Source organism: Hemitrygon akajei, chromosome 25 (assembly GCF_048418815.1).
Source record: "Hemitrygon akajei chromosome 25, sHemAka1.3, whole genome shotgun sequence".
NCBI classification, from domain to species: Eukaryota; Metazoa; Chordata; class Chondrichthyes; order Myliobatiformes; family Dasyatidae; genus Hemitrygon; species Hemitrygon akajei.
The window spans coordinates 11,496,194-11,509,132 of record NC_133148.1 but is presented as its reverse complement, the minus strand read 5'-3'; the positions used below and the strand labels follow the sequence as shown (position 1 = coordinate 11,509,132).

The window sequence follows — 12,939 nt, the reverse complement described above, 5'->3', positions numbered from 1 at the left end:
GTCTAATCAAGAATCTATCAACCTCTGCCTTAAATATGCCCAATGACCTGGCCTCCACAGCTGCATGTGGTAACAGATTCCACAAATTCACCACCCTTTGGCTAAAGAAATTTTTCTGCATCTCTATTTTGAATGGATGCTTCTCTATCCTGAGGCTGTGCCCTCTTATCCTAGACTTTCCCACCATGGGAAACATCCTTTCCACACCTACTCTGTCTAGATCTTTCAACATTCAAAAGATTTCAATGAGGTCTCCCCTCACCTTCTGAATTCCAGTGAGTACAGACCCAGAGTCATTAAACATTCCTCATATGATAACCCTTTCACTCCTGTAATCATCCTTGTGAACTTCCTCTGGATCCTCTTCAATGCCAGCGCATCTTTTCTAAGATGAGGGGCTCAAAACTCTTCACAATACTCACTGTGAGGTCTCACCAGTGCTATATAAAGCCTCAGCATCACATCCTTGCTCTTGTATTCTAGACCTCTTGAAATGAATGCTAACATGGCATTTGCCTTTCTCACCACTGACTCAACCTGCAAGTCAACCTTTAGGGTTTTCTGCATAGACTCCCAAGTCCATCTGCATCTCAGTTTCCTGGATTTTTTTCCCATTTAGAAAACAGTCCGCACATTTATTCTGCTACCAAAGTGCATGACCATGTATTTTCCAACATTGTATTTCATTTGCCACTTTCTTGCCCATTCTCCTAATCTCTCTAAGTTCTTCTGCATCACGCCTGTTTCCTCAACACTACCTGCCCCTCCATTAATCTTCTTATCATCTGAAATTTGTTAACAAAGCCATCTATTCCATCATCTAAATCATTTATATACAGCATAAAAAAAGTGGTCCCAACACCACCCCCCCTGCAGAACACCACTAGTCACTGACAGCCAACCAGAAAAGGATCCTTTTATTCCCACTTGCTACTTCCTACCAATCAGCCAACACTCTAACCGTATTAGTAACTTTCGTGTAATACCACGGGCTCTTAACTTGGTAAGCAGCTTCATGTGTGGCGCCTTGTCAAAGGCGTTCTGAAAGTCCAAATATACAACATCCACTACATCCCCTTTATCTATCCTACAGATTTGCCAGGCAGGATTTTCCCTGAAGGAAACAATGCTGACTTTGTACTATAATGTCCTGTGTCACCAAGTACTCCATCACCTCATACTTAACAATTGACTCCAACACCTTCCCAAACATTGAGGTCAGGCTAACTGGTCTATAAATTTCCTTTCTGTTGCCTTCCTCCTTTCTTAAAGAGTGGAATGACATTTGCAATTTTCCAGTCCTCTGGCACCATACCAGAGTACAATGGTTTTTGAAAGATGATTTCAAATGCCACCACAAACTCTAATGCTACCTCTTTCAGAACCCGAGGGTGCAGTTCATCAGTCTGGGTACTTATATACCCTTAGGTCTTTCAGCTTTTTGAGCACCTTCTCCCTTGTAATAGTAACTGCACCTTCTTCTCTTCCTTCACATACTATACAGCAGCAGAAATACTGCTACAGTGAAGAGTGATGCAAAATACTCATTTAGTTCATCAGCCATTTCCTTTTCCTTTGTTATTATTTCGCCACCCTCATTTTCTAGCTGCCCTATATATCCACTCTCATTTCTCTTTTATTTTTAACATACTTGGAAAAACTTTTACTATCCACTTTGATATTATTTGCTGGCTTGCTTTCATATTTCATCTTTTCCCTTCTAATGATTTTTTTAGTTCTCTCTATGTTTTTAAAAGCTTCCCAATCTTCTATCTTCCCATTAATTTTTGCTTTGTTGTCGGCCCTTTCTTTTGCTTTTACAGTAGCTTTGTCTTCCCTTGTCAGTCATAGTTGTACTATTTTACCATTTGAATATTTCTTCATTTTTGGAATATATGTAATGATAGGGGACAAGCTCTCCTCTACAATCACTCTGAGCACCGGTGCCCCACAAGGCTGTGTACTTAGCCCCCTGCTGTACTCACTGTACACCCATAATTGTGTAGCCAAGTTTCCATCAAACTCAATATATAAGTTTGCTGATGACACCACAATTGTAGGCCGCATCTTGGGTAATGATGAGTCTGAGTACAGAGAGGAAATTAAGCACCTGGTGGCATGGTGCGAAGACAATAACCTATCCCTCAACGTCAGCAAGATGAAGGAATTGGTTGTTGTCTTCAGAAGGAGTAGCGGACTGCACGACCCCATCTACATCAGTGGTGCGCAGGTGGAACAGGTCAAAAGCTTTAAGTTCCTCGGGGTGAATATCACAAATGACCTGACTTGGTCTAACCAAGCAGAGTCCACTGCCAAGAAGGCCCACCAGCGCCTTTATTTCCTGAGAAAACTGAAAAAATTTGGCCTGTCCCCTAAAACCGTCACTAATTTTTATAGGTGCACCGTAGAAAGCATTCTTCTAGGGTGCACAACAGCCTGGTATGGAAGTTGTCCTGTCCAAGACCGGAAGAAGCTGCAGAAGGTCGTGAACCTAGCCCAGCACATCACACAAACCAATCTTCCATCCTTGGACTCACTTTACACCACACTGTGATAAATATGATAAGACTGCTGACCCAGATCTGGGCCGTACCTCCCAAATATCCAAACCTGACTTGCAGTACCGTACTTTCCCTTTTCTATTTTCTAATTATGATTTATAATTTAAATTTTTATTTACTTTGTACTTCAGGGAGCGCAAAGCGGAGAAACAAATATCACTGTGATGATTGTACACTCTAGTATCAATTGTTTGGTGAGAATAAAGTATTTGTATTGTATTGTATATATGTCTTGCACCTTCCCAGAAATGCACACCATTGCTGCTCTGCTGACATTCCTGCCAGCAGCTCCTTCCAATTTACTTTGGCTAACTCCTCTCTCATACCACTGTAATTTCCTTTATTCCTCTGAAATACTGTTACATCAGTCTTTACTTTCTCCCTATCAACTTTCAAGTTGGACTCAATCATATTGTGATCACTGGTTCCTAAGGGTTATTTTACCTTAAGCTCCCTAATTGCCTCCAGTTCATTACATAGCACCCAATCCAGTATAGCTGATCCCCTAGCGGTCTCAACGACAAACTGCTTTAAAAAGCTATCTCTTAGGCATTCAACAAACTCACTTTCTTGAGATCCATTACTAACTTGATTTTCCCAAACGAACTACAAGTTAAAATCTTGCATGACTCCCAAGTCCCTTTATATCTCAGATTCCTGGATTTTCTTCCTGCTAACAAAATAGTCTGCACATTTATTTCTACTACTAAAATGCATGACCATGTATTTTCCAACATTGTATTCATTTGCCACTTTCTTGCCCATTCTCCTAATCTGTCTGCATCCTGCATCCTACTTGTTTCCTCAACACTACCTGCCCCTCCACCAATCTTTGTATCATCTGCAAACTTGACAATATGGCCATCTATTCCATCATTTAAATCACTTATATACAGCATAAAAGGAATTGAAAAGTAAGTGGTCCCAACGTCGACCCCTGCAGAACACCACTAGTCAATGGCAACCAACCAGAAATGGATCCTTTTATTCTCACTTGCTGCCTCCTACCAATCAGCCAAAGCTCTAACTACAAACGTTTGTATGTTACTAACTTTCCTGTAATAACATAAATTCTAACTTGGTAAGCAGCCTCGTGTGGTTCCTTGTCAAATGCCTTCTGAAAATCCAAATATATAACATCCACTACATCCCCTTTATCTATCCTACTTGAAATCTCCTCAAAGAGTTCCAACAGGATTTCCAAAGAGTTTGTCAGGCAGATTTTCTCTGAAGGAAACCATGCTGACTTTGTACTATCTTGTCCTGTGTCACCAAGTACTCCATCACCTCATCCTTAACAATTGACTCTAACATCTTCCCAACCACTGAGGACAGGCTAACTGGTCTATAATTTCCTTTCTGCTGCCTTCCTCCTTTCTTAAAGAGTGGAGTGACATTTGCAATTTTCCAGTTCTCTGGCACCATGCCAGAGTCCAATAATTTTTGAAAGATTATTACTAATGCCACTACAATCTCCAGCGCTCCCTCTTTCAGAGCTCTAGGGTGCAGTTAATCTCGTCCAGGTGACTTATATACCTTTAGGTCTTTCAGCTTTTTGAGCACCTTGACCCTGGCACCTGGGAGGCAACATACCATCTGAGTGTCCCATTCATATCCACATTATGCAGAAATCACGCTTGAAAATGCATTAGTTCTAAAATGATCTGAGACGTTCTGTGGTTGTGAAAATTTCTGTAAAAAATTAGCAAGCTTTTTTTCTCTCTTGGTACATTCTTGACTATATTCTTCTTCTTGTGTCTTTTCCAGCAGTTGGAGACTCCTCTCCCGAACGTGATGGAAATGGCTTTTTACTTTGAGCAGGCAGGAGTGGGTCTCAGCAAGAACGAGATGTATCGTATTTTCCTGGCACTGAAGCAGCTAGTGGACACACAGCCACTGCAGAAATGCCGGTTCTGGGGTAAAATCATGGGACTCAAAGGGAATTACATCGTAGCAGAGGTGGAGTTCCGGGAAGGGGAGGAAGACACAGAGGAAATGTTGGAAGAGGATAAAGAAGAGGAAAAAGAAGAGGCGAAGGAGGACACTGAGCAAGATACAGAGGAAGAGGGAGAGGTAGTCGAAGACAAGCCCCCAGCATCAACGTATAAACCACCACCAATTATCCCAAAGGAGGACAACCGCTCTGGCACAAACAAATATACCTATTTTGTTTGTAGTGAACCAGGCAAGGTTTGGACCAAACTACCTCCGGTTACACCAGCCCAAATCACAGTAGCCAGGAAGATCAAGAAGTTTTTCACTGGCAGCTTGGATGCTCCTGTCATCAGTTACCCACCCTTTCCAGGGAATGAGATTAATTACTTGAGGGCACAGATTGCCCGGATATCTGCTGGTACTCAGATCAGTCCACTGGGATTCTATCAGTTTGGAGAAGAGGAGGAGGAGGAAGAGGAAGGGCTGGTGAGGGAGAACTACGAGGAGAATTCAGAATTTGAAGGCATTCCAGTACCAGAGCTCTTGGACAACCTGGCGAATTGGGTCCATCATACACAGCACATCCTTCCACAGGTGTGACATTGACACTTGCAAGTTGTGATTTATTTCAATATTGTGTTATCTTCATCCTTCATGCATATACACACACTGTGCCCCAGTGAAAAGAGCTTTTGCTATACATATGGATAGTACTAATTTTATGATCAATGTTTAAACAATTCAGAGCATGCTGTGAATTGAGCTCAGTGTCCCACTCTGTCAATCTGGTGCATTTAAAGATTCATGTGCATGGCATACCTAAGGATCTGTAAGAGAGATGCAGTTGGCAGGAGTGGTAATTGCAAAGACTGTATGACCTGCATGGTGATTGTAGAAACACAAAGAGCCAAGAATCATTTGAAATGAAATGTTATTACTGAGACTCGAATGTCAAAGAAACCAACAGGGTTGTTGACCTTGGTTGAGTGGGATAATTGGGTTGGTGCCTCAACTGCAGAAACATTATTAATATAATATTGTGAAATTTATTTTTTGTGGCAGCAGTACAGTACAATATATTAAAATACTATATACGGTATTACAGTAACAGTCAGAATCAGAAACAGAATCAGATTTATTATCACCAGTATGTGTCGTGAAATTTGTTAACTTAACAAAATAAAAGTAAATCAATTACACTGAATATATATGTGTGTTTTAGAAAATTGGATTACAAATAGTGTAAAACAGAAATAAGTGAGGCAGTGTTCACGGGTTCAATGTCCATTTAGGAATCGGATGGCAGAGGGGAAGAAGCTGTTCCTGAATCGTTGAGTGTGTGCCTTCAGGCTTCCGTACCTCCTACCTGATGGTAACAGTGTGACAAGGGCATGTACTGAGCGATCAACACTGGCGCACCTCAGGGGTGTGTGCTTAGTCCACTGCTCTACTCACTATATACACATGACTGTATGGCTAGGCACAACTCAAATACCATCTGTAAATTTGCTGATGATACAGCCATTGTTGGTAGAATCTCTGGTGGTGACAAGAGGGTGTACAGGAGTGAGATATGCCAACTGGTGGAATGGTGTTGCAGCAACAACCTGGCACTCAACGAAAGAGCTGATTGTTGACTTCAGGAAAGTTCAGACGAAGGAACACATACCAATCCTCATAGAGGGATCAGAAGTGGAGAGAGTCAGCAGTTTCAAGTTCCTGGGTGTCAAGATCTCTGAGGATCTAACCTGGTCCCAACATATCGATGTAGTTATAAAGAAGGCAAGACAGCGACTATACCTCATTAGGAATTTGAAGAGATTTGCAATGTCAACAAATACACTCAAAAACTTCTATAGATGTACCGTGGAGAGCGTTCTGACAGACTACATCACTGTCTGGTATGGGGGGCTATTGCACAGGACCAAAAGAAGCTGCAGAGGGTGGTAAATCTAGTCAGCTCCATCTTGGTACTAGCCTACAAAGTACCCAGGACATCTTCAGGGAGCGTTGTCTCAGAAAGGCAGTGTCCATTATTAAGGATCTCCAGCACCCAGGGCATGCCTTTTTCTCACTGTTACCATCAGGTAGGAGGTACAGAAGTCTGAAGGCACACACTCAGCGATTCAGGAACAGCTTCTTCCCCTCTGCCATCTGATTTCTAAATAGACATTGAACTACCTCACTTTTTAAATATAAATTATTTCTGTTTTTTTTGCATGATGTTTAATCTATTCAATATATATGTACTGTAATTGATTTACTTATTAACTATTATTATTTTTTCTCTTCTATGTTATGTATTGCATTGAACTGCTGCTGCTAACAAATTCCACGTCACATGTCGGTGATAATAAACCTAATTCTGATTCTGATGGGGGTCCTTATTAATGTATGCTTCCTTTCCGAGGCACCAGTCCTTGAAAATGTCTTCGATACTATGGAAGCTAGTACCCAAGATGGAGCTGACTAATTTTACAACTTTCTGTAGCTTCTTTCAGTCCCATGCAGTAGCCTCCCCACCACTGCTCCACCCCATACCAGACAGTGATACTAGCCTGTCAGAATCCCCTTCACAGTAACCTATAGAAGTTTTTGGGTGTTTTAGATGACAAACCAAATCTCTTCAAACTCCTAATAAAATATAGCTGTTGTCCTTCCTCCTATATAACTGCATCAGTATGCTGGTACCAGGTTAGATCCTCAGAGATCTTAACATTAGGAACATGAAATTGCTCACTCTCTCTAGGTCTGATTTATGAGGATTGGTTCGTGCTCCCTTATCTTACCCTTCCTAAAGTCCATAGTCAGCTCTTTCATCTTACTGACACTGAGTGCAATGTTTTTGCTGTGACACCACTTAACCAGCTAGTATATCTCGCTCCTGTACGCCCTCTCATCTCCATCTGAGATTCTACCAATAAGAGAGTAAAAATACCGAGATAGTGTTCATAGATTGGTTCATTGTCCATTCAGAAACCTGTTGGTGGAGGAGAAGAAGCTGTTCCTGAAACATTGAGTGTGTATCTTTTTCTCTTATGATAGTAATAAGAAGAGAGCATGTCCTGGGCGATGGGGGTCCTTAATGATAGATGCTGCCTTTTTGAGGCATTACCTTTTGAAGATGTCCTCTTTAATGTTGCTCTGCCTATATATGTGGCTGGGATGAACTCCATTCTCATCACTTCACTCATTGTTAACCTCACAGAGTCATTCAGCATGGAAGCAGGCACTTTGTTCCAACCATTCTTGCCGACCAATATTCCTGTCTACACTAATGCTATTTACCTGAATTTGACCCATCTCCCTCTAAACCCATTTTCATCAGATTTTTAGATGCCTTTTAAATGTTGTTCAAAGGTTCATTTATTATCCTATCTATTTATTGCACCTTTCGCAACCACCTCAATCACCAGTTTACTGTACTTACAGCATTATTTCTCATAGACCATACTATGAGTGGTGTCATACACTCCACTCATTTGGAGTGTAAATACCACTCATTTGGAGTGGAGTGTATCAGAACAGGAGAGCATGGGACAGTATGCTTTAATCCACTGTATATCTTTGATGGGCAGACTAGTTGTATCATCCCCCCTATCTTTTTCCACATTGCTGTAACTTTCATACCCATTAAAATATTTTTCTAGCTTTCTCTTGCACACCACGGACAATTCACCCTAGCAGGCAGTGCTTTCCAGATACTAGGTACTTATTGTGCAAAAAAAAGTATTTAATCTTTTCGCCATTGGTTATTTCTTGTGTTCATTCAAGGGCAGTGGGCTTCACAGGCTGAGCCAGCATTTAAATTACCCATCCCAAATTGTCCTTGAGAGGGTGGTGGTGAGTTACCTTCTTGAGCAGCTGCAGACTTAACTTAAGGTTGGATATACTAAGATACTGTTAAGGAGGGCATTCCAAGAATTTGACCCATCAATGGTGATGGATTGGTGATATTTTTCCAAGTTAGGATGGTGTGAGGCTTGGAGGGCAACTTCCAGGGGTGGTTTTGCACCTTTTCCTTCTAGCAGGTGGAGGTGCTGGGTTTTGAAGGTGCTGTCTAAGGAGTCTTGGTAAGTTGCTGCAGAGCAGACTGCTGCTGTGTGTCAGTGGTGGAGTGAGTGAATAATTGTAAATGGAGTGCCTTTCTGCTATGTATTTTATGTTGTCGAACTGCTTGAGTGTTGTTGAAGCTGCATTCACCAAGGCAAGTGGAGAGTGTTCCATTACACTCCTGACTTGAGCCTTCTAGATGGTGGACTGTCCCTTTGAGTCTGTGCCTCTTGTTGTCAACCCATCAGTTATTGGAAGGTTCTTCTTAATTTATTCTCTCCCAGTGGCTGGGTAACCTGGTTCCAATGTAATCCACCACTCAACCCCTACCAACACAAGGGAAATTTGTCAGTTATCCAGGACATCTTCAAGGAGCAGTGCCTCAGAAAGGCATTGTCCATCATTAAGGACCCCCACATCTAGGACATGCCCTCTTCTCACTGTTACCATCAGGTAGGAGGTACAGGAGCCTGAACGTACACACTCAGCGATTCAGGAAAGCTTCTTCCCCTCTGCCATCCAATTTCTGAATGGACATTGAACCCATGAACACTGCCTCACTAATTTATTTCTTTTTTTTTGCACTACTTATTTAATTTAACTATTTAATATATCTTACTGTAATTCACAGGTTTTTTCTCTCTATTGTGTATTGCAGTGCATGCTTTCAACTGCCAAGTCCCAAGGCTGTGGGATTTCCTACATAAACCTGTATTACTTTCTTCTCTCCTCCCTCCTTCCCACTCTTCTTTTTAAGAATATTACTGTTTCTGTTGCAAAGAAAAACCTCATTGATTCTTGAGAATTTTGATTCTCTAAATTGAGTTCTTTTCTCCCGTTGCAGGGCAGATGTGTCTGGTTCAATGCTGTTCAGAAAAAGGAGGAGGAATTGGAGGAGGAAGAGGAGGAGGAGGAAGAGGCACCAGATGAGCCTGAGCCAGAGGTGGGACCTCCCCTCCTTACTCCGTTGTCAGAGGATGCAGGTAGTCATCTAAATGAACCCCGTACTGCTTGCACTCCCACTAACATTTTGGGATTTTCCTAATATAGTTTTTCTAAAATTTCCTTCCACTGACTTGGGAATGTTTAGGAGCAGAATAAGGCCATTGGGACACTTCCCACAGATTTAATCCCTGAATACCTTCCTCTTTACCCCTCAGAACCTATCCATCCTTTCAAGTACAACACTTGTTACCAACTATTCAGTCTTGCGCTTGATCACACCTCCTCCCCTCTTGCAGCAACATCCAAGTCAAAGGTTCTATTTCCCACAAACTCTCCAAAGCCCCACACTCTGGTTAGTTCTATTTTCTCACTAATCTGAAGTATAGAACCATTGCAAGGAGCACAGGGAAAAAGAAAGTCATGGAAGAATGCCTCCACAGCATTCCTTTTACAATTCTTCAAATGCTTTCTTTCTGCTTTTTTTCCCCTCCCTAGAAGTCAATGGTGTTCTTCCTTGGACAATGAAGACCTCATCCAGTCTGATTCCTCAATATGCTGTTGCTGTAGTCCGGTCGAATCTCTGGCCAGGAGCATGGACTTTTGCGACTGGGAAGTGAGTACCTGGTGTTCCAGGAAAGGTTTTCTAGACTCAGGCGAGTTGGCCAGGCTGCTCTTTCTTCCAGTAAGACTGTGCTAAGGTTGCCATTGGTGCAGCTAGTGCCTCGGAGGTTTAACCCTGACCTCTGGTGCTATCTGTGTGGAGTTTGCACATTCTCCTGTGATCATGCAGCTTTCCCTAGGGTGCTCTGGGTTTCTTACCAAAGATTTTATTTATTTTATTTAGAGATTCAGTGTAGAATAGGCCCATCCAGCCCTTTGAGTTGCAATACCTGATTTAACCATGACCTGCTAACTGGTACATCTTTGGACTGTGGGAACAGGAGCAACCAGAGAAACCTACCTGTTCATGGGGAGGAATGTACAAACTCCTTGAGTATGCTGGCATTGAACTCTGAGTTATAATAGCATTGGTGCCTACAAACATGGGTGATGGGAGACCTGTCGGAGAACTCCGAACTCCAATGCCCTGAGCTGTAATAATGCCACACTAACATAAGAACATTAGAAATAGGAGCAGGAGTAGACCATCCGGCCTGCCGAGGCTGTTCCGCCATTCAATAAGATCATGGCTGATCTGGCCATGAACTCATCTCCACCATAACCCTCAATTCCAGAATGCGTGTAAAGTGGCAGAGTGGAAGGTCAGCACTGAAGGGTCTGTTTCTGTTCTCTCCTCCTACGTAGAGAAGAACGGAACTGATGAAGTAGGAAACTCAACAGCAGGAGGACCTCTGCTGGTGGATAGCATTAAGACAGCAAAGGTACCTCTATCAGCAGTAATTCAGAGTCAACTTTCCAACCTTGAAACTGAACCATCTATTTTAACAAATTCATGTTTATAAAGATAAATTTTACTTGTCACACATACATCGAAATAGTCAGTGAAATGCATTATTTATGTCAAATCAAATAATTTAGGATTGTGTTGGGGGCAGCCTGCAAGTGGTGCCACACTTCTGGTGCCAACATAGCATGACTGCAACTCACTAGCCTTCGCTGTACGTCTGTTTGGAATGTGGGAGGAAATTGGAGCACCCGGAGAAAACCCACATAGTCACAGGGAGAACATATAAACTCCTTACAGAGGTACCAGGAATTCAACCCTGATTGGTGAAAGCTGGCCTGTAAGCCAATTCCTCTAACGGCTACACTGCTGTGCCACCCAGTGTCTCAGTAGATCATCTCACAGGGGCCACTCGACACAACCTAACCCATTATGGGTCCGTCCGCAGTGTCCCAAGTGTAGGATTTCTTGGACAGGGTGAATAAAACTGCTCACGATAGCCTATGTATGGTTTTGCTGTGACTGTGTGAGTTTCCTCTGGGTTTGGTTTCCTCCCACATTCCAAAGATTTAGGGTTAGGGAGTTATGGCCATGCTATGTTGGTCCCGGAAGTGTGGCGATACTTGCAGGCTACCTCCAGCTCAATCCTTGCACTTTATGTTTCAGACTCTTTAGCCTGGTATCCCTTTGTACATTTTCCCTCGGGATCAATAAAGTATGTCTGTCTGTCTGTCTTTGACAGGAAGTTCGAGAATATTTACTTGGGCTGGGGCCACAAGTACAGCTCAGAGAACTACAGCCCACCCGCAGCTCCACCAGTGCAGGCAGAGTATACCAGCGGCCCCGATACCACAGAGGTGGATGACCCAACAGTGGAGGAGGAGCAGGCACTCCGTGCTGCAATCGAGGAGCGGCTGGCAGCAGCAGAGCAAGCAGAGGAAGAGGAAGAAGAGGAGGAGGAGGAGGAGGAGGATGAGAATTAACCTATAAGAGATTTCCATACAATATTAGAACTTTTCTTTTTACTTTGTTTTCAAGTATTAAATTCAAATTATTCTATGTGCCCTGGACCAATATTTCACCTACAATTAACCAAATCTGTAAATGATTTGTTTTCTATAAATTGTGGAAAATAAAAGCTCTTGTAAAAGTAAATGCAAGGAAACATTGTTGAAAAGTCATCAAGTAAAAGCATTATCTCTATTTTTTCTCTTCTCCCTTCTCTCTCTCCTCTTCTCCCCCTCCCCCTCCCCTCTTTTCTCTCTTCCCCCCACCCTTTCTCATTGTACACATATCTTTTGTCTGAGAATGCATGATGAAAAAGCATTGGGAGGATAAGGTGGGAAGGAGAGCTTGGGGTGTGAGGGGGAGGGAAGGAGCAATCAGTGCAAGAGAGGGAGGGGGCAAAGTGGGGAGCAAGAGTAAAATCTGAGGGGGAGCAGAATATGAGGGGGAATGAATGGAAGTAGTGGAACAATAAAGACATGGGAGTGGAATATGAAGACAAGAGGAGGGAAGAGGGAGTGGGACAAAGAGTGAGGAGAGAGGAAGCTGAGAGTGAGGGGGAACAGAATGAGAACAAGGGTCAGGTGTGACAACGAAGAATCTGAGAGCATGAGAGGGTGATAGGAATGGAATCAGGATGAGAGGGCCTGACAGGGAGAAAGGACAGTGTGAAGGAGAAAGATAGCATGAACGATTGTTCTTTGTGCTTATTGTACCATGGGAGGCAATGCAGACATTTTACACCAGGTAGAGACCCAATGAAACCTATGGTGGTGTGGAGTAAATCTTCATGACTGAACCGACCCAGACTGTGCAAGAAACATACAGGTTCAGGAGCTATCGTGACCTCTTATCCATCAGGGCACTGAGAAATCTTATAATGTCACTTAATAAGAATATCTCTGTCATGAATGAAGTTTGCTGTCCAATTTTCCTAATTTTTTAGTTTGAATAATTGAGGTTTTTATTTATAGAGCTATGAAATAATTTGACTGTAATTTACAGTTTTGGCACATCCCAAAGCAATTTTGATTG

General features: G+C 42.5%; 1 protein-coding gene across 1 annotated transcript in view; it reads left to right on the top strand.

Annotated features, from left to right (window-relative positions):
• Positions 1-11,998, top strand: part of LOC140716369 (radial spoke head protein 4 homolog A-like) — a 30,612-nt gene extending 18,614 nt beyond the window's left edge. Inside the window, exons 3-6 of the mRNA XM_073029041.1 lie at positions 4,329-5,090; positions 9,394-9,532; positions 9,990-10,107; positions 11,642-11,998. Coding sequence (XP_072885142.1) covers positions 4,329-5,090; positions 9,394-9,532; positions 9,990-10,107; positions 11,642-11,882 — 1,260 coding nt within the window. The 3' untranslated portion in view covers positions 11,883-11,998. The remainder of the gene's footprint in view (positions 1-4,328; positions 5,091-9,393; positions 9,533-9,989; positions 10,108-11,641) is intronic.
• Positions 11,999-12,939: the final 941 nt, after the last annotated feature.